We start from the raw sequence: 22,646 nt of genomic DNA on the forward strand, positions 1-22,646 counted from the left end.
CCGCATTACGCGTGTAGCGGTTTATCAATTAAGCTTCCGCGACGGTCTCTCGCGCTCCTCTCCAACCCCCCCTCCCCCTTCCTGTATCATGAGTATTTCTGCATGCGTACAGCATTACCCCTGGGCGAGTTGTTCCAACGTTCGTCACTTGCGCCTTTCAAATGGCTGCTTGCTGTACGCGCACGTAGACACTGCATACTTGCGCGCGCAGATGGACGAGTCTAACGGCGAGTTCAAGCTGCGCGCCATCATGGCCGAGCACAAGCGCACCGTGACGGCCATCGAGTGGCACCCGACGCGCCAGGAGTGGATCGCCAGCGGCAGCCTCGACCCCGTCGTGTGCGTCTGGGACATCGGCCAACGGCAGCTGGTGGCATCGCTGCGCGAGCCCCTCTGCCTGCCGCTGCTGCTGTCGTGGCGACCCGACGCTCCCGACACGATCGCCTACCTGTCGGGTCGCGGCCCGCTCCACTCCTGGTCCGTGCCCGAGGGCCCGCGCGAGCCGTGGCGGGAGACGGCGCAGTTCTCGAGCGTCGTCACTCAGATGGCGTGGCACCCGTCGGGAAGGCTGGCCTTCGGGCACCAGGACGGCTCCCTGTCCGTCCTGCAGAGCGGTGAGATTCGTGCGCCTTGCCGATTGGGCTGTGTTATGTCTGTGGAGGTGAAGCTTGCCCTCGACTCTGATAAGCATTTCGTTGGCCGCTGGCGTTTGCGTCTTCGGAGCGCCGCCTATCAAATCTAACTTGTGGCCGCGGTGACTTTGTAGTGGTGGCGTTTCGTGGGTTCGGGGTCGATTCCCGGCTGCGGCGTAAAAGCAAAATGCAAAAAAAAAGTGTACCGTGCATTGTGCTTGCGTTAAATACCTCGATGGTGATCAAAGTTAACCCGAGTTCTCCTTCACTATGTGACGCCCTTCGCGCTGATTGTGTCACTTCGAGACGTTAAACTTATTGAATTATTTACCAAATATAACTGCTATAGACTAACGGAGGGCTCCCTTCTCCACTCACAGTATACTAGAGGCACGCAGGCACCGAATTTGACCGCTTTCGCCAGTACTATCGCATGACAGCATGTTAATCTATTATATGGTTTCAAAGTTCCAATGCTACTTGTGGACTATGAAAGACGCCGCAGCGGTGGGCTTCAAATAATTTGGCTGAACATTCGGCTAGGCCGGCCGCATCGGACACGTGACTTTGTGTTCGGCAGTAAAAGTGCCGAAGTCGATAACTTTGGGACGTGTAAATAACTATAAAAAGAACGATTGATTTCCCGCTGTATTTTTTTTTTTGCTGGTTTAGCCAATTCAATTATGCCGAGAGTGATCTATCGCCGAAAGCAATAGATCAGGACCGTGAATCTCAATTGTATTGTGTTCTATTGTGTACTATTAGCTCTGAATCGTACGATGTGTTCTGCATATCTACTACCTGCCTTCTGTTAGCTTAAATGTGAACAATGAAATAAAACGGGCGTATACGAATAGTATAGTGCGTTCATCGATTATTACCTGGTGCCTGTAGGAATTGAGCCTTCCGGCGTCATGCCAAGCTCCACCAGAGTGTATGGAGGTGGCAAGCCCAACGTGGTGGCAATTTCGGCCTGTTGAAATCGAGGGCAGGCAGGCGATGTTCCGTGCTCTTCTGCCATGAGGCTATGGTGATTCTAACGCCTTTGTAATAGATGTGTTTTTGTTGTCCCGTTTAGAACGCAAAAAACGTTTGCCTGCAGTTCACGCAGCCTAACGAAATTCTTACAGATGATTTTAAGTATGCACACCGTAGTTCTTATAAGCGCTCTAAATGTTAATAAAAGCCTTGAATTTCCTAAGCATCCCTATTGATATATAAATACCTCTGTTTCTAAATACTTCTCTTTGTGCTCAGGATACCACTCCTGCTGACTGCTGGTAGTACTGCCCCGTGTGTAATACAATCGCCTTTTTGTGGATATGTAATTGAAGGAGAGGCTGGCGCCTTTAATGGCGCCGGCTACTTTTCTTTGCAGCGCAAGGAAAACAAAAGCACTAAAATATTAGCTGTCAATTATCACAAACATGTGCCCGCACAAAAATAAAGGAAGTAAAAAAAAAGAGAGTAAGAGATCCCTAAGAGGCACACAGTTCCCTAAACATACGAGTTCGAAAACACTCGCATAAGTTGACATTTTTGTGGATGAGGCGGCAAAAGAATCCACACATATATACATAAAAAACCACAAGCCACTCATAACAAAATCAGAATTGTGTTAGAAATATGCAGACGTCAGCTACCCATATACGATCTATGTAATAAAAGTAATAGCAGCAGCTCATGGACGTGTAGTATGAGGCTGAACATATAGGCGGTAACTTTTCATTTTAGCGTAAAGGAAGGGGGGGGGGGAGGGGCTTTCTGAACAACAAGCGCATACTCCCCCCCCCCTCCACACACACACACACACACACATATATATATATATATATATATATATATATATATATATATATATATATATATATATATATATATATATATATATATATAAGGGTGTTTTAGCTAACTTTAGCCAGAGTGTCAAAGTGTGCGGATGCACTCTAAGACGACTCGACCAAATGCATGGTACTCCCTTTTGTATATAGTGTGTCGCGCTATTTTTGTGTTTTGCCTAATTAGGTAATTAGTCAAGATTGATTAAACCAACTATTTATCCGGGCAGGCTGCCGCTGCGTCTGCTTATCGCTATCATCAACCGCAGCGAAGCATAGATTCGCTGGCGTACAACGCCTTATAGTCACTGCGCTGTCGCCCTTTGAGCGACAGCGCGCCCTGCTAGATGCTATGTTCGCTTGTACGCGGACAGGTTGGGAGCGCTGCAATCACGGCGCGCAAGCGGGTATGTCATGTGGTATTTTTATTGCATATTGCAGGCCCATCCTCAGTAAGCTAAAAAACAGTAATACTTGATAGAAAGACACTGTTTATTAGGACGACCCTTGCCGCACGTGGGAAACGATCCCACGCCTTCGCATTACGCGTGCGATGCTCTACCAATTGAGCTCAATTGGTAGAGCAACGCGCGCGTAATGCGAATACGTGGGGTCGTTCTCCACCTGCGGCAAGTTGTTCTTTCATCCACTTTCATTTCCATTAATTTGTCATTTTCCTTAATTTATTTAGTAAGTATAAGTAATTTCCCCTATGCTGTCCTTGGTGTGAATGTTTGTTGGCTTCTTGTAATATGCTGAATAAAAATCGGGCCCTTCAGTTAAACCCCGCCCGCCTTTCTTCTCGTTTATATCATTCGCGTGCAGTTCACATGCCGTTGATAAAGCTGCCCAAGGGGTCAGTGAAGTCTGCAGGTTCTTTACAGGGTCAAAGAAACACGAAAATCAATTGGAAGCGAGGTGAACATACAGCAACATATTCATTCTCTAGGCATATGCTATCAATGCCGTTAAAAATAATTGTTAGTTGGCTACTTCCTTCTCTTTGAAAAATATAATAAACTTTGTCCTGTGTGTATATTTCAATTAATTGTCTGTGCATGGTGTTTACAGTGTATATAAAAAAAAACTGAAGTGACAAAATAAGGATGAGGTAGCAGCCACTGGTGCCTTCAATGCGCTTGCCCTCCTGTTGTCAGGATCTGCATAAATAAAGCGAAAGTATGAACTAAAAGCCGAGTACATCCGCGCCAACAATGGTGCAGTAAGCTTTTATCCACAATAAAATTTTAAGTGAAAAGGAAGAGGCAACTTGAAAGAAATCTCAAATGATGCGGAACTCTTCTAATGACACTTTAGGGGGAGGGGGATGGAGCTGTCTTCGGCATCGCTCCTCCCGCCTGGGAAAACTTCGGAGGAGGCTCGGGGCCCGGAGCTCGCCCCCCCTCCCCCCCCACCCCCTCGTATTCGGCGGCTGTGGACCTAAAATTTTCGTACTTTGCACGGGAAACTAGCACATCCGACCATGAGGCAGCAGATATGTGCCGGTGACCTATAATTAGTGCGGTACTATACGCTATCTCTCAAAAATAAATATGCGAAGTTGGCCTCAATTTACCTCGATGCATTAATGAAAAATGACTTCATCGTTATTTGCCCAATCATGCATGATTCCATCAAATATTTATGTTTGTGTTCTCCGACCCATTATCAGACTGACAAGCGTAATTCATTCGTCATCGTTTTTGTGCACTAACGAACCACGGGTCATATATTTCTTCCGAATGACCTCGTATCTTTCTAGGCACACAAACAACCGACCTAACCTCACTCACGGCATAGACATCAAACTATGCGTGATGTGTGTTTTGAAGTGGTCGCACATTTCGTTTATCAGTAAACCTCGTTATGCAAACGATTGAAGGCGCCAACCGACCTAGTTTCACTTCAGGCGTTAGAACTCTAACGAAACAACTAGAAGTAAAAAGGAATTCCAAAATAGAATGCATGTAAACAAACACCACGTGTTAACAAATCTAAGATGTTACCATGGTTGTTGGCTGTGGCAAACAAGGCGTGCAAAACGTAAGAACATGGAAGGGCAAAACACTCTGGAACCTTTTCCTTCCGTCATCTTCTAACATATCCTACGTACGCGGAACACACATCCCTATCTTTGTACCATACAAGCTAGCTAGCTCAATGTTTGTTATTCGTACATTATAATATTCCTACTAAATAAATTCACTGTTCTAGAATACGAAATAGGTCAACGTCATTGGTGATGTTCAAAAACCATGGATTTAGTAAGCGAAGTAGAGCCCTAGAAACACACCGCTCATTGCCACGAAACACGATGCAATAATTAACCAGCAAATAGGCGAAACCTGGCCCCTGCAATATCCCTGGAAATCGTGCAGCGGGCAAGGCAGCTGGACAAGCGTATGTTATTCACGCCACACATAGTCTCCCTCTAACATAAGGCGAATTGCTCCACATACTAAGACAGATCTCAGAACGTGGTTGCAAAGCGACATGTTTTGATCAGAACTCGAAAACTTCAGATGTTTTTCACATTGACCCATCGCTTCGATTTCAATTCCCGTCCACGTTAGATACAACCAGCGCCCTTGAAACACTCATTCACCATCTGCAGCTCGGTAGCGCTTACACAAAGCACTTTCTGCTTAAAATTTCAAGAGCTGATAATCCGGAATGCACTTGTATCCACGCGGATGAGGATGTACAGCATCATCTGCTGGAATGCCCGCGACACGACAAACACAGACAATGCTTAGAATGTGATGTAGTGACGTTAGAACACAGGACCTACAGCCTCAGGAAGATCTTAGGTCCATGGCCAACATACTCATTGCAAAGACCAGCGTTACTGGCCTTTAAAAGATTTCTAGAAGCGAGAAATATTCTCGGAAACTATTGAGTAGAGCGTTTAAATGTGATAAGCTCATTCCATGGGATTCTTTTCTTTAACACGACTTTGGCCAATTCAACACCTGGATTAAGGTATCTTCATTTGAATCTAATCCACGCTTTCTTATGTGCCCTGATTTTATTGTATTTATGTGACCGGACTTTGTGTTTACTTTAGTGCAGCTATGTGACTTGACTTTGTGTTGCTGTCTTTCCGAGTTGACCTTCAGCTTTAGTGTGGCTTTAGTGCACTTATGTGACTGTACATATTGTTTTTATGATTTGGAGTTGACTTTTAGTTTTAAGGCGTTTATTTTTTTTTTAATGTGCATTTGAAAAGTAGTAGACGGCACCATCTAAAGGTGGCATCTCCTAAGTACCATATAATTAAAAAATAAATAAAATATAGGGGATTGAAATTATGATATGAGCCCCTCTTCTTTCCCTTTTTTTTTCACATGGCTTGCTACTCGGCATATTAGAGCGGTTAACGCGAGCCGGTGTTCTGGTTTATGATGCCCCCTAGATTTTATTGGCAAGTCGTTCGATGCAAAGTCGCGGAAATCAGTGTTTACACCTGTGTATATTTTTTCCGAGCTTTCTTCTCCGTCGATAGCTTGTAACAAGCGCTTTTCAAGCGGCTCGAAACATGATGGGACACTGCGCTGCAAACCAGTATTTTCAACACGCTCATCAAGAACCAAGTCATTAGACACGCACGAAGCGCAGTTCCGTGTCAAAAACGAGGAATGGCGTGATATAATGAGCTACGAACATAGCTAGTCACGTATTGTCTAGTTACACCGTATTCTCTATCGTACTCCCTACTGAAACATTGCACGTGCGGAGCAATAATGCCATCTTTTCAGTGTCATTCTTAATAGAAACAAGTTCCATAAAGATCGCACTTAAAACGTATGTAGAACGCACGGAATTATTGGACAGCATATTGGAGCGTTTGAGCGCAGACGTTTTTCCGCGGAACGGAATAAAATCGATTCTTCATGTCGGGCGAGCCGTACTGGCAAGGGGAAAGAGGCAGTCACTCTTAAAAATGACAGGGCTGTTTACCGCGATGAACGATGAGCAAACAAGCGGGCACAGGTCAACCATGCGGGTCCGGACATCGCAGGAATTCGCCTGTTATTGTGTGCCCACGCGCGGCTCAGTGCAGTCGAAACTTACAAGACATGTTAAAGAAATTCAATACCCGCATTTTAGCGATGGCCGGTTTGGTTCCGGTTCTCTCGCTATTGATCCTAGCGCGGTATGCATTGCGATCCCAGTGCCTTGACGCGCTCGCTATAGAAATGAGAGGGGGGAGGAGCTGGAACGGACAGGGGGAGATGAAGAGGAAGCTTACTACAAGTACTTCCTTTGTGAAGCTGTCAGCTAAAAAAAAAATCGAGCGAGAAGTGGGGCCTGCATGTCTGCAGGTCACCTGTGTGCCTTTGACGTAAGGAATGTTGCCTAACACTCGCTGTGCACACATCATTCATCCTTCACTTCTTTTTTTTCATTTAGGATCGAAGAGCACAAAGCCCTTGCAAACGCCGCTGACTAATAAGATCAAAGGATCCGAGTGCCCTCTACATTCAACAGAGGGAGCTTCTTCTGGCTAAGCGTTCTTATGAGTACCTTATTTCGCGCACTCTTGTGGAGATAATTTTCCGCACACCACGTGCAAAGGAGTGGGGAAACATACACAGGCATTAGTCAAACATTCGCATCACGGGTGCATTCTTCGTATGTTTTGTTTTCAGATTTTATTTACGGCAGAGCCACTATTTAGTACGATCCGAAGGCCTACATGCTGAAAAAAAAAAAAGCCTTGGTGACGTAAGTGTGGTGAGGATGAGCTGGTAACATTTAAGAAGCCGCAGGAAATCTTTTGCGCGTAAGTTTTTAACTAAATGAATTAACGAGTTTTATTTGTTGAGTAACCAATCGATTGTTTGGTCCATCAATCGACAAATGAATGAATGACTGGGCCCATCATTTAATCAATGGTTGGGTCATTGAATGGATAAGAATGAGTGGATGGGCGGTTAAGCGTGGCCTGGTGCTTAACTACATGTACAGGTGTGATTGGCCTTTCAAGAAACGCCAAAAATTGTTCCACTCGCAAAGTCTAAATTTTAGCACCTTAAGGTTAGACGCTGGTTTAATACACGGCTAACACGCCTACATTTAAGGCTGATACAAATTTAATTGAACACGACAGTTAGCTCAAACTGCTCCGACCATAAGAGAAGCCGTTGTTGAAAACTGTAATAATTCTGACCACTTCGTGCACCCCTGAGTACCTGATACGAAAGTTTCAAAGCGATAGGCATCAAAGTTTATTTCTCTCATTCTTTTTTTTTGTGCGTATGTGTCGTCTGTCGCAGCTATCATCGATGTTACTTGCCACAAGATGTCACTGAAAAAGAAAACTTAATTTGTCCCCGTCAACAAATTGATCTTACCTCCTAAGGTAGGGTGTTAGTCATGAGACAAACTAGCACTAGTACGGGTGCAAACGTATTTACTGTGTACGTCTCCTGTATCATATCCCAGATATTAAATATCACTGTGACGTTCGGTAAGTGACGTCTACTAACCGCGACACCTCTTTCCTCAATAAAGGGTGTTATGACCTATTTGTAACATCTTAATGACAAACCGTCACACAAATTTCCACATTAGAGAAAAACAACTTTGCAGATGCCTAGAAATTCGAGAAACTCGTACATCAGACACCTGAGTGATATAAGGGATTCCTCGCACCTTGCGTAAGACCTAGTGGCCAAATGTACCACTACCTTAAATAAACGCAAGACTTAACAAACACTTCAGTATATCCGGTGTGATTCTTTCGCTATGCCCGAGCGTTTCAGGCACTTCGCCTTACCATAATTTAACAATTCTATGCTCCCCACTATATCACACGCATGTACCTCTGCGCTGCTCCGTGGCTTTACTGCGCCGCTGTTCGAACTGCACAACCTTACGTTCCCTCTAGCGATAAAGGCGAGCTCGCTGCTTGTTCCGCGTCCTTCCCCCGCACAGTCACACGGCACCATGACCACCATCATGTCCAAGGCACAAACACCTTCCCCTCTACAGCCCACATCCACCTTCTCCAAGGTCTTTTGACAGAAGATCCCGCTCCTTGGGTTCATTGCGACTACCGCCGAAGCAGCCATCGATTTTATGCATATGTCATCCTCCACCTTCCCCACTCTCATATCCCACCTCACTGCCGCTACCTCCGAAACCTGAGTGGCTGACAGTGGCCACTACACTTTCCTAGCAAGAAAATCTGGAAGCACACATCACACCCACTCCGAAGTAGGCTGAAAGAGGCGGTGGAGGCTTACCTGCTCGTCAACTATTCAACAACAACAACGTTTTATCTTTCTCTCCACTGTGTACCATGCTGACTGCGCCGCCACACATTGCTGCGGCCGCAGCGCGACAACTATTGTGGTGCTCGCTAAACAACACTACCAGAACACGCCTGCCTCATGTTTTGGTGGCTCGTAGCTAAACACATACAGAACATCCAGAAAATATCCCAACCTCAAAGCAACACACGCGTTACCAACGAAAACAGTTTAGACAAGTTCTTTGTAAAATAAAGCTCCTATCTCTCTCACCTATAACGTTTCGCTGAAAAAAAAAAACGCAGGAAAAAAAACAAGAAAGAAAGCTACCGCACTTAACACTGTAGCGTTGCAACCCTCGCTGCTCCGTATTGCTCACAGTCACCTCTTGGAGATGCATAGCTTGTACACATTCACGGGACGTAGCCAATGCCCGTTTCGGCACGACATGTCCTTGTAGCGTGCAAGTGAGCCCGATTGGCAAAATTTGATCTCCACAATCCTACGCACGTTCGACGCGCTTTTTGCGTGGTTCGCGCAACACTGTGTGAAAGCGCTATAACGACGAACGCAAAGATAAAGAAATAGCAGGCGCTCCTGTGTTCTTTACAGCACTGTTTCCGCACCAACTTGCCCAGCTGTCCGGTTCGTGTAAACTACTAACATCGCGCTCGCGTGTGGCGGGCGGGTCTCCCTCCACCAGGTGGCGCGTGCCAGAAGCACGTGCGGCTGCTCCACGACGTGCCTCCGGACAGCGAGGACGAGGACACCCGCAGCGTGGTGGCGCTGCGCTGGGACGACCAGTCCCCGGGATACCTGCTGGCCGCGCTCCCCAGCGGCCAGCTGTTCCTGCTCGACTGGTCGGCATCGACCGAGCTGCAGGTGCTGGCTACGTACGCCTGCCCCAGTCGTGCCACTACCGTCGCCTCCCTCGCCTGGGTGCCCGGCGCGGCTGGAATGTTCCTCACTGGAGGTGCGACACATTTTGTCATCTTCAGTGGCGCTTGCTTTTGTTCGTTCCTTTAGCCGCCTCAAAAAGAAGAAAAAGAAAGTTGGAAAAGTTGGAAGGCGATTCAACCTCTAGTTGACCTCGACGTCGACACGGCATTCTATCGCGTCAACCCCCCCCCCCCCCCCCCCCCCCCACTGCGTGGAGGGAGCACGAGGGGCATCGGATTGCTGAAATTTTTCTTGCTGCACCATCTTCGGAATCGGCCCACACTGTACTATCTCCAAAATTGGCCCCCGAAAAGGCTATTAACGCGACATGCCCGGTACTGAAAAGTTGGGGCAACGCGTTAAGAAGTACATTGTCTTGAAAAATTTGGGAATACAGAGCTTAGTGCAAGTATTCTCGTTCGGTAAGCTAAACATCTGCCACATGTCAGGTTAGCGCAGGTATTTCCAAGTACTGTTCTGTTCTGTGATATATAAATCGGGTGCTGGTGGTTTCGGAGAAACATTGCAGGAAGTGCCTCTGCTACTGCATTTTCTACATTTATATCTGTTCAACAGTAAGAAAGTTAATGCTAACAATATTAAGTGAACAGTAATAACAACAATAATAAATATAAGGATGCCGGTGCAATACGGTGTAAACTCGCGAAGCATCTGTCCGCGCCGATATCCAAATAATATATGCACTTTTCAATTTTTACCTATTGGTGCAAGAATCTTCTATGCGCTGAAACAGATCCGAACACACAGCTCAGTTGAAGCTCAGTCACACTACGCAGTCTAGAACATAATTTACAGGGACGTTATCAAGTTTGACAGTAAGTTTGACGTTTCGCTCTGTTTCATTGTCGCTAATGAATGTTCTTCGTTGTAAAACAAGGTCATTGACTCCTTACTAACTGGCGGGTCTACTTGTAACGAATAAGTTAGTTCATTTTGTGAAAGAGCGAATCATCTATAGTAGCGCAACAGTGAAAATGAAAACATACATATGTCTTAAAGAAAGTCTCTCTTGGTTTGGGACTAAACAGATTAATTCGTGCAAGAACGGCAGTAAACTTGGGTCACTCCAGCTGAGCTTCGTAAATCAGCAAAATCTATCTCATACGGCCACAAAAGTTCCTTATAAAAGGGGATTTATACGGACTATATGAACTATCAGTAGGCGTCTAAAATGCCTTCTATACCTATAGGCGTCTTTATATTTTTCTTTAGTCCCTACAGACAAATTTTCTAATGGTTGTTTTAGGCAGACTGTAATTAAATTACATACGTGTAAAACCATAAGTCCTCAGGATGCCTTAAAATTATCTATAGACTACATAGAAAAATGTGAATGGACTATACCTACATTATCTGCAGGATTTTTCTTTTTTTGCTAGGAAGGGCCCGGTTCTCAACTTTTAACCGTATGTGGTGGCCGATTCAAACAAAGGGGCAAATATCCCGTACGGTATTCCTAACCTGTATATTCATAACCCAGTAAGGCATGGAGGGGAGTGAATTGTAAATATTTACCTTACGATATTACCCAATAGTTTAACAGTTAACCGGACTATAAAAGAATAAGCTACAATGTATATTCTTGCTTAAGTCTTCGTAGACCCGTCTGGATCGACATCGTCTTGCCATTTGGCGCGTATTAACGACCGGCCACTTTCGAAGCAGACAGTCCTGGAACGCTGGCGTAGACAGTCGTCACACCACAAGTTGATCAAGGCACTTACGAATTTTTTTTATTTCGAGTGGCCTATCAGAGAGACTATAGTTCACATGGACGTTCCCAACCTCCTCTTTCTTTTTGGCGCCTTTGCATATTCACTCGCTATTCTTTCTTTCATTTCCCCCTTACCCTTTCCCCAGTGCAAGGCAGCAAACCAATATCTGTTCGGGTTAACCTCCCTGCCTTTAAATTCGAGTTTCTGTCTCTCTCTCTCACAAATGGCAGGCGTACGTACGTGTGAACTTTGTGCAAGTGTTTCATAGAGCGCATACATTACTAACAATTTCTATATTGACACTATACGTCTGTGTCCTGGAAAGCTAGCTGGTTAAGGATTAGCTATGTATTGGTCAACGAGGGACGTACAGGAAAATGACAGGCAGGCTGCAATTCGAATTGGAGATCAAAAGCGGGCAGGTGATATCCTCAGAGATTGAGAGCAGCACGTTGAGCTTCGACATCCAACGTCGGCCTCTTCATTTAACTTTATTGATTTTTTGCTGTCAACACAGAAAACCGAAGGCGCGCTCAGCTGATTGAACGGTCGATTCCAATATCCCAGGTGTACTGCCTCAGACCTTAACGGAGAAAGCTGCGCGCATTTTAGTGACTTTCCTGAAGGCAATACATCTGAGAAGACGCTGATGACACACTGTGTCTGCTGTGCGCGTTAATTCTCGTCTAATGTATTTTCCTCTTTCTTTCAATCTCTCATGAACTATCGACAGTACCAGGGTAGCCGACCAGACGTCTCTCTCCCTAAACTCCCGGCCTTTCCTTCTTTTTCTTTTCTCTCTCTGTTAAACTGGGCAGGTCCTGTCCTGCTTAAAAGCGATAAATGGGTATCGACGAAAGAGAAGAGTACCAAGGATGTACGGACGCACTCGACTGCGGTAGTCAATCGGACGGCGCAATAGCGTTAAGAAATTCGAGGGACTTGATACTTCAGTTCACGCCGACCCTGACGTGTCTTTCGGCGCCGCGCTTTTCCGTCGCAGACAAAGCGTGCGGGACACTGCGCGTGTGGAACGTCTCCCGCAACACCCCGCTGGAGAACCTACCGTTGCACGGCAGCGGTTTTCGCACCCTGTGCGTCTGCACCGGCTTCCCAGACGGGGAGCGCTTCTCGGCCGTGCCTTCACCGGAGTGCGTGCCCTCCCAGCAGCAGCAACAGCAGCAGCAGCCAGTGAGCAACGCGGTGCGCCTTCCACGCAACGTGCGTGTGCTGTGCCTGTTCGCGGACGGAGCCGTCGGTCTCTACAACATTCGGCGACGCTCCTGGGACTTCATGCGAGACACGGTGCGTGATCGTCGACAGCCATGCCAGCAAAGCAGCCTTTTCTATATATATAATGTAACGAGACGTTGGCGCACGAATACGCATCCCGCTGCTCCTTGTCTCTAGAATAGATGGCACAGTTGAAACTCGATTTAACGAAGTGATGACCACGCTCGAAATATTTCGCTAAATCGGGAAGTTCGTAAAATCGTGAAATAAAGTTTTTCAGTCCTTAGAAATTCAAAATTGTAGCCACACGCGAAGGCTACCTTGGCATTGTATTTGCGGCTAATCCAGCCATCTACTGCATAAACCATGAAATAACGAAATCAACCACCGCCGCCCTTAAGGAGGCGGTGCTGAGTCGGCTGTTCCGTGCATGGGCACGTCGTGCAGCCTCGTCAAAATAAAGCTAGGGCCATGACTAGGGCGCCTAGTTGTTTTAATGCGTTGGCATTAGAGCGAACGCTCGGAGAAAAACCCGTCTGTGTCGAAATTAGAAAGAAATCGCCGCTTTTTTGACTCATTTTTTTCGCGAAAAACTAATTTCAATCAAGTTAGTCCAGGTTGATTACAACATTAAAACCTATGGGTACCCGCCGGGGAATGTAAATTTCTTCGTTAGAACGGGAACTTCGTAAAATCGGGTTTGGTTAGATCGAGTTTTAACTGTATAAACAACATACATTCTACAACATAGTTACAACAATTTTCCGTTACCACGTACAAGTCAAAAGAACATCACGACACTGCAAAGACACTGCTTGGGGCCCAAAGATCTCTCACAACGTCCACCTACGTTTGCTTGTAATTTATTGCTAAATGACATGTTTATTATAATATGAAAAACTCGGAGGAGAACCGCGCCGTGTAACCCACAGAAGCTCCAGATACTGCTATGGTTGTAACACACGGTGGTCGTACCCAGCGGAAAATGCGCGGCGGTCTGCGAGAGTCGGCGCGGGCGCATATCTTACTTTTTTGCTTCCAAATCTACTGGTAAGAAGCACGCGCTGATGGTACTGCAGTTTGCAGCTTCGTAATGCGTTTTAACGCGGCGGAGAAAAAAAAAGCCCCAGTGTCCCCCGGCAGCCGCGCAACTAGGCATCTACGACGCTCTGCGGCACAAGAACTCTTGGCTTTACCGAAAGGAGGCGCCGACATTCAGCGTTAACAGGCAGTGAAAAGCGGTGCTAAAGGAGTGCAAGAAATGGCAGGCTGTGGGCGGAGTGAGAGCGCGCTCGAATGCTAGCATTCGAATGCGTAGCGACCCCGTATGCAGTCAAAAGCGCTCTGCGAAAGAACTGCAAATTGCCAGAGCCATCACTCGTGCACGCGTACTGCGTTTTCCTGGCGTTCGTCACGGGGCCACATATTAGCATACTGTTGAGGCTGCGTCGGCGGCAGGGTGAGTCACGTGCTACCGTTCAACTTTCTGTGACAACAAAGGAGCATCTGCGCACGTGTTACTGCGCCAAGTTAAGTAGTCCGACAGAGTTTGGCAGTGCTTTTGGTTTCTTGGAGTACACACCGAATCAGCGTAGCTGCCATGCGAGATAGTTTCGCATTTGTCAAAACAGAAAAAAAGCGTAAGTGTAGGCCACATTCAGCATTGAGTGGTGTATCTTGCCTTATTTTAATGTAATCCTTGTATAGTAATGAAGATATTTCTTGTTCTTCTCTAGTTTAAGCTAACAGGAATGAAACTTGGAACATCTTATGGACCACTGTTACTTGTGCGGGCTTTGCATCCGCAGCTTTGCCTTCTTTACCACAGGAAGTTGTCCGTGAGTATATATAACAAACCGCGCACCACGCTTCATGGCTTTTGGCTCGGGAAGGTCGCAACGTCAGATGACTAACTATATGGCAGTGCTGCGAGCAGCTAGGGACTATTAAGCTCTTGAAAGAGGCGTTCTTCCCAGGCTTTAGCCCGGGCTGACTACTGAGCCTTGGATTAAACGCTCAGGCGCGCAGTCACTGCAATTAACCCACTACATTTATCTTCGCCTTAGTTGCTAAGAAAATTTAGAACGTTTCTCATTTTTCCTGTCCTGTGGACTGCCGGATGAGAAGCTTCAGAGTTGGTGCTGAATCAAAATATAAGTACCCGCAAGTATATAGGCCGCCTCACGCGCAAAATTCACGAGTTTGGTCCGTGAGTGTTACCGTTTGATGCGAAAATCGGACTTGGATCCACTATGCCGTCTCTTGCGTTAAAGCAGTGCATATTTTCTGGAGAGTACACGTTCTTCCAACCACTTCCATTACGACCGCCTTCCCCAACAACCAGTTCATCGTGCAGCACGTAACAGCATGGTTGCTGTTCTTTGTGAAGCCCATAGTGCCTGAAAAGCGCCAAGTATAAACGATTGCGAAAGCTTTGCTAGTTAAAACAACAGTAGAAGCCTCAAAACGAGGGGTAGGCGCCTGTTAATTTTGCACACAATTGCTTCGTGCACAGAATTAATTTTGCCGCGTCCATATAGAACAAAAATGCCTAGAGAAATCCAGAACACTTTCCCTCGTTATGCGCAAGAATGCGCAATGCAGTGTTTCTTCTTTTTTTTTTTCTTGCGCCGCGTGTTTCGAATGCTCTCTGGCACGCGCTCTGAGCACACTGGCGCCCGCTAGATATGTCTAGTTATTTAGAAACACGCCACTAAAATGTACATATAGTAGGTGTTCGCGTTCATGGCACTCATTTCAAGTTCCAAACGACATTTAGTTTTTGTATTCGTCAAACGTGTTTGGTGGTGAAATACTTACGACTGGAAAACACGCATCGTTTAACCGGAACGGCATCCGACAACCTGCTCCTTTCTGTGCCCATAACCATTCAAATTGCTGTGACCTAACTTCCGTGTTTTTCGTATTCAGTGTATGACCGCTGAATTTACGTTCTATGGTATCTTATATAACATTCGTTGTGATTTGTATTTATTGTATGCTAGCAGACTTCGCATTCTAGTGTATTGTGAGTTGTCTATTCTACATTTATGTGAGATGCCTTCATGTTCAAATTTGTTGTTGATGTGATTCCTGTGGCGAACTGTTTCAGTGCATTTACGTCATCCGACTGTTTGACATTTTTCTTCATTGTTGCATTTCGTTTAAGTGCAGGTTTATAATGTCGCATTTATACTGTATACCTGTTCATGAGAAAGATTAGCCGGTTCCACCTGAAGGCGCCAACGTCTTTTAAATATAGTTAATCAAAAATTTTTTAAATTAAAAAGATATTTAGAATCGTTTTATCCCAAGTACACATACACATAACTCTCGACTCAAGCCACTTTCGTTATTTATTTCACCGACGGATTAGTTGGTAAAATCTGTTCTGCCATCTTTTAGAAATTACGCTCAACTAAAAGCAGTGTCACTGTAGCATGTGGTGTTCTCCTCCCGCACTCTTGGAACAAAGGAACGACAACACAGTAGTGCAAACAATCACAAGGGCATTTATTGCACCTTTCATAGATCAATGCCTGCTAGCCGAGTTGCTATCCACAAAACATGCCGATGGGCGCGCGACAGATCTAGAAGTCTGACTCACCGCGACCGGATAGCGAGCGAATATATTCGCCCCATGCTGGATCCCAACGCCTGGTCGTTTGCGCGCACGGCCACGCGAACGGTGGCGCGTTCGAAGGCGGCCACGCGAGACGGTCTCGCAGAAGCATGGATCGGCGCACGCGCGGCACGGCACGTCCGTACTGCTTGCTGTCCCGAACACAAGAGAGCAAGCGCCTTGTCTTGCGGCGCCCAAGTAACCCCGCCTGTCGGCGGCGTTAGCAGCGCAACACTCGCGCCATCTCTCGTGCTGCGCCTCAACCACTCCGACCGCCTCGGGCGCCAGGCTACGCCGCGAAGCCGGATTACAGGAGACGTGCTATGCAGGAAAAACGTATCAGTGGACGCGCGAGTCGCGCATCCCCACAAGCAGAAGGAAGCGCTAACGTCGTCGGCATTAATTACAGGCACACACCGAGACGATATTCGACTGTCAGTTCAAGCCCGACAACTGCAACCTTCTTGCCACCGCCGGCTTTGACGGGACCCTCAAGATCTGGAACATAGAGACCATGACTGCTGTGAGTTGTAGTACTTATTTATCTATAGCCCGTAAGAAATTTATCTCTAGCGCGTAAGTTCGCAAGCAACCAGAATGTTCAAGAAATGGAGAGAGTGGTCTTTTTATATTTCTTAACTGTGCGTAAAGGGCTCCTAATCGGAAACCATTTTAAATTTTGATTGTTGTAAGGTGGTTTAAGTTAATATGTTGAAGTTAAAGCTATTTACGTTGTAAAGCACAGTACAAAGAGCTTTCTGATGAACAAATTTTTGAAAAAGCGTGTTTAGTAGTAACGGAGATGGAAGCAAATAAAATGTTGTGGGTCCATGTTGCCAGGACATAAGCTACCCTCCCTGCAGCAGAGGCTCTGTGCCGTTCATTGGACCAGCGCATGCTATAGCACCATATTCCTTCCATACTATACAATCTTCCATACCGGAGCAGTTCGTCTCACATGTCGTGACATTTACGTCCCAACACCCGCCGCATTTTCTCTTTAAAGCGAACAGCTTTCTTTGTTAGGATGGATAGTTGGCCGTGTTGGTTAAGCATGATCTGAAGTGAATGCGCGACAACGACGGTGGACGAAGAAGTGTGTCGAAGAAGTGTGTCTACGGTGGACGAAGTGCGTTCCTTCTTCGTCCATCGTCGTTGTCACGCCTTCACTTCAGATCATCTTTCTTTGGATGCGTCGCCCGTTCTCGTGGTCAACGGCCACAGTTTCACCGCCGATGCAAATGCGCCAACGCGAAGGAAGCCTACGCTGGCAAACGCCAGCCATTAAATATGAGACGCACGGGCTGCCTATTTATACGATACCTCTACAGGATATGCTGGTGAAAAAAAGTAGGGTTTTACGTGAAAGAACCACGATCTGACTGAGGCACTCCCTATTGGGGCACTCCGGATTAATTTTGACCACGTGAGGTGCACCCAGTGAACACCAGGTAGCCAAAATTAGTCCGCTATTAGCCGCTCCGTTCGCCATATCACGCAAAAAAAAGAAAGAACGAAAGAACGCTGTTTAAATATTCTATAAGCTGTGAAGAGCCCACAGCCTTTAGTTAATGTTTTAGTGAAGCAAATGGCTTTCTTGAACCATTCGGCTGTTCGGTTACTTTGGCTATCATTGTCGATGGTCATTGAAAACAATTTTTTAGCCGTGCTTTGCGGCATACTTTCGGTAGCGGTTATGCGCGCCTTGTATTTCACAGGAATGCCTGAGTGTTGCTTTGTTGACTACTTGTGACCCCAATGGCTATGACGGTGTGCTGCTTGTGCCCGAGGTCGCGAGCTCTATACTGGCCGCTGCGGCCGCATTTCGATGGGGGCCAAATGCAAGAAATGTACGTGTACAAAGATATTCAAATGCACGTTAAATAACCACAGGGCGGTCAATATTAATCGGCAGTCCCGCACTACGGCGTGCTTCACAATCAGATCGTGTTCTAGTCTCGTAAAACCCCAAAATTAATTAACTTAATTAATTAATTTGTGCGCTGCATTGGTGTAATAGTTTGAAGAATCGATCGTCACCGCGTGGTTTACGAACCATGCTTGCTTGTTTGCATTCTGTAGACCTGATGAGGCTACCACTAGAAAAATACCGATTTCGCCATCTATTCACTGATAGAGCTCTCAAAACCAGCTTTTGTTGTTGCTTTGATAAGTCGCACTAAAAAATTTCCTTTCTTTCTTTCTTTCTTTCTTTCATTTATTTTATGGAGTTTGCAAGTGGCTTGTAAAATATATCACTCAGCCAATACAGTCATAAATGAACACACACTCCTCACGCGGTGTTCATGAGAGCTTATCCGTAGAAAAATCCTCCCAAAATTACTTGTTCCATAAAACAAGCGATACTGTGTACTGTACAAAGGTACAGGAAGCGGAAGCATAGCTTCACCAGTCGATTGCCCCTATATTTCAACTGTTTCGGTTTGGAGCCAGGCTTGCTTGTAATATTGAAGTGAATGTGCCCGTGCGACAAACATATAACTTCAGGTGGGTGAACTTCAACACTCATTAAATATTTTGGCGTGCGCCGAGACAGAGAGATAGACAGAAAGAAAACAAGAACAGGAAAGGTAGAGTGGTAAACCAGACGAGGGCCTTGTTTGCTACCCTACACTGGGTGTAAGGGAAAGAGGAACAGAAAGACCAAAAAGAGCGAGAGAGCGGGCACAGTATTTAGGACGCACAACGGTGCTACAATCGGACACTGAGGACGACGTTCTTCAAAAACCTGCAGTAGCGCACGAATGTCTTTCTGCGCTATCCACGGATGTGGCCACGGTCCAAGAATTTTTTTTGTTTCAGGAAATGTTCTAGCATTCGGTCAGCTGAGGCAGAAGTGCACGGAGAGATTTATGATTCCCCACAGATCTTACGTTATTTTGTGCAGGCGATGACATCTCCACCAAGGACCAGTACAATATACTGCTTGTCCTGGGCCCCATCTGGACAAGACTGCGTAGCCTTGGGAACATCAAAGGACGGACTTCTCATCTGGGACACTGTGAAGAATGCTGCGAAGAGCGTCATCCTAGGCGTAAGTTGTTACGACAACCATATTTTTTATGCAGGCTCTTTACCGCTTGCCACCCTTCCCCCCCCCCCCTTTCTTTATGGTAACTTGGTTTGCTGCTTTCTGGGAGATTGCAAAGATGGGAGCTGTTTACAGCTACGTAAACTTACTGCTATAATTGGTGCTTGACCATCGATCTTCATGATCTGAAGTGAAGTTGCGACAACGACGGTGGACGAAGAGGGAACAAAAGGATCATTGAGGCAGGTGATAAGTGCGTAAGTGTTGCATCGATATCACTATCACGCAAAGGACTGCTTTACCTGAACGCGAATGCGCACTGAGAAACTGATTGTGCTCCCTGTATAAAAAAGCGGCGTCTTTTCCTGATTAAACATTGTTGGAAGTGGCACCCTGTGTATGTGTGAGGTCCCTCTTTGTCCACCATAGTTGTCGCGCCATCACTTAAAATCATGCCAAACCAACACGCCCAACTATCCATCCTAACATTGACCTTCAGTTTCTCATATTGATGCTGGTTGGAACTAAAGATGGTCATGTCAGAGCGCGAGAATATATGAAAGAACACAAGCACAGATGACTGAATCTGAGTGCTCATATTTTTAAACCTCTTAGTGTCCCAGTCAGTAAGCCTATCAGAGACCATGTAGTACATATTTCGTTTTACATCCGTGCGTAGAATCAGGCAGCCGGCAACGCACCGCTTCCAGCGACCCCATCTATTATTCCGCAGCTAATCCTAACCTATACCTGCGTTTCCTTCCCGTGCAGCATGGAAAAGAGACGGCTATCTACTGCGTAGCATGGAATCAGACAGACTCCAGAATGATAGCGTCGGCTGGAGCGGATTCAACCTGGCAAGTATGGTTACACTTGCGCGGCAACTTTTTATTGCGCATTCATTTGTTTCGTTTTTCTTGTCCCGGGCAACTAAAACACGCACCGTTATTTCTTTTTAGCATGGTTCACCGGGCTGATGGAAAGCTTGTGCAGACATTCCACCACCCCGCAACTGTGTACGGATGCGACTGGAATCCGAATAACGAGTAAGTCGGTCGACATTAAACGACGTTGCGAGCGTATACCTGACAATGGGGACAAAATGCGATAGTGACATTTCTGAGAAACTTGACGCGTCCGTGGTCCATCTTGCTTTTCTAGTTCTGTCTTCATTCTCTCATTCTCACATTTCTTTTTGTGCGTGTGAAAACTGTTATAAAATTTGTGATGCCCTTGGCGGCTTGCATAGCTTTTCCCAGCCAATTGCCGACCGCAGAAGCTCAGTTGCTATATATATGGCTACATGGCATTCTTCCGCTGAGCACGAGGTCGTGGGTTCGAATACACCACCGTTGCCGCAGAGAAAAACAGCGAAGACAGTCCTTGTAGGGCAGAAGGCCAACTGTGGTTTGAAGCAGGCAGTTTCTGTTTCTTTGAATCCCTATTTCGCCGTGACAACCGGCTTTTACCCTTGCGAAGAAGATGCATGGAGGTGATCCGTAAATGATTCTGCAATAACAGCGTGGTTCACGAATGCCCCCCCCCCCCTTACTCCAGAAATTATCTGGCGAAATCCGCCGTGACACTCTGCTCGACATTCTCGTCATGGTTGCCTTGAATTTAAGTACAGCGAGAAAGTGGCTATAAGGCTACACAGACATCATTCTGCTGGCATTGTAGGGGCACACGCGCTCTTCAGATGAGATTGGTCTATTCCGACCTCGATTGTGGCATTCAGAAAAGGGACGGAATGCGAAGTGGCACATGTAATTAGACTTAGTGCACATCGAAGTACTTTTGATCATCATAATTTGTCCTATGTCCTACACTAACGGCATAGCCTACAGTTCAGATATTCCTTGTTCTTCCTCTCTCTCTCTTTAGGCGTAATACCCCAACGCTGCTCTATGTTCTCTGGGCCGTATTTTCATTTTCTTTTGTCCCGGAATGTTCACTTTGGGAAATGTATTTTAACACAGCCGCAAGGGACAGCACGATGCCTCGCGTTCATCATAATAGCGATGGTTCAGAGCGCTCAAGAACTATCATGCTCGGGAATGCCTCTCAGCACTTTGGCCCCTCGAAAACTTACAGCGTCCTTCATTTTAGCAACACACAAAATGTTTATCGAGTTCCGAGCAATGCGAAGCCAGCGTCACCCCATGTTGTGCAATGATTTCATTTCATTTGTTTTGTTCTCAGCATGTACCCGTGGGAAAGATAATCGAGCAGGTTACTCGAGGGAGTGTTTCCGAGATCTCTTACAGTTTGTTCTATACTAAAAATCTAATGGGCTTTGAAAAAGCCTCTGCTTTACTAGGAATACATAGCTAGAAATTATAGAGAACTAAATAAACCAAACGTGCGTAGGAGCATAATCGCCACCACATGCGGGGACGGTGTGATCCGTGTCTACTACCTAGGCATGGACGGGGGCGTGCCACTGAAGACGCTGGAAGGACATAAGCAGAAGGCCTTTCGTGTCAAGTGGTCGCCCCTCAGGGACGGTGTGCTATGCAGCACCTCCGACGACTGGTAAGCGTTGCACTTTCCAAACCTTCTCTTTCCCGGCACATGTTAACCACCGCCCTTCTCTGTAGTTTCCGTCCTAGTAAAAAGGGGGAACGAGAGCAGGTCAAGGGGAAGAGGATACACACACTTCTCGGCCCCAACGGGAGCACAGCTCGGGGTCTGTGGTGAGAGGGAAGTGGGAAGAAAGAGGATAGAGGAGTTGAGGGTTTAGAGGGGGAAGGTTGCTTTTCATGGCGAGACTGCATACGTGAAATAAATTCTAATATATAGGTTGTAAAGAAATGGAGGGAGTTAGTTTTCTATATTTCAGAGAAAAAAATTCATAGAACTGCTTGAACCAATTGCCGAAGACTACGTACTGGTCTAATGAAGCAGTAACAAATTACATGCATGATTACAGCGTATCACTACATATATAAGAAATGAACATTTCACAGGAATACACATTGTCTACGCTTTAATAACCGTTCAAACGTTAAAAGAAAGCAACGAGAATCGGCATATCACATGTTGTATAACCCTTAAACGTCCGTTTAGGAAGTATAGATAAACACAAACAGTGAAATATTTAATTAAACATATGAAAACATGAACGAATTACCATCCACGTAATAAACTTTGCAATTCCGCCTGAAGGGCGAAGTGCAAAATATCAATGTTGAGCGTTACACTTGAACTCCTTGGATTTTTAAGGCCTGATACTCGTATGTACACGCTATACGGTTCAGTAAACGACTACGAAAGTTCCAGCGAGAAACTTAATTGTGAGATGAGCTCTCTGTCATAACTGTTTCTTTTTCTGGAG

General features: G+C 46.1%; 1 protein-coding gene and 1 long non-coding RNA gene across 3 annotated transcripts in view; one reads left to right on the top strand and one right to left on the bottom strand.

The window, feature by feature from the left end:
- The window catches only part of LOC142579180 (uncharacterized), a 159,838-nt gene extending 159,363 nt beyond the window's left edge, over positions 1 to 475 (bottom strand). The window contains exon 1 of the long non-coding RNA XR_012827367.1: positions 449 to 475. This is a non-coding gene — a long non-coding RNA (uncharacterized LOC142579180). The remainder of the gene's footprint in view (positions 1 to 448) is intronic.
- The window catches only part of LOC142579177 (WD repeat-containing protein 17-like), a 62,055-nt gene that overhangs the window by 8,739 nt on the left and 30,670 nt on the right, over positions 1 to 22,646 (top strand). For both annotated transcript variants that reach the window (XM_075689141.1, XM_075689143.1), the window contains exons 3-10: positions 212 to 614; positions 9,431 to 9,700; positions 12,406 to 12,707; positions 16,667 to 16,780; positions 19,166 to 19,312; positions 20,081 to 20,166; positions 20,269 to 20,355; positions 21,680 to 21,844. In XM_075689141.1, coding sequence (XP_075545256.1) covers positions 212 to 614; positions 9,431 to 9,700; positions 12,406 to 12,707; positions 16,667 to 16,780; positions 19,166 to 19,312; positions 20,081 to 20,166; positions 20,269 to 20,355; positions 21,680 to 21,844 — 1,574 coding nt within the window. The remainder of the gene's footprint in view (positions 1 to 211; positions 615 to 9,430; positions 9,701 to 12,405; positions 12,708 to 16,666; positions 16,781 to 19,165; positions 19,313 to 20,080; positions 20,167 to 20,268; positions 20,356 to 21,679; positions 21,845 to 22,646) is intronic.

Source organism: Dermacentor variabilis, chromosome 4, assembly GCF_050947875.1.
Source record: "Dermacentor variabilis isolate Ectoservices chromosome 4, ASM5094787v1, whole genome shotgun sequence".
Classification (NCBI taxonomy): Eukaryota; Metazoa; Arthropoda; class Arachnida; order Ixodida; family Ixodidae; genus Dermacentor; species Dermacentor variabilis.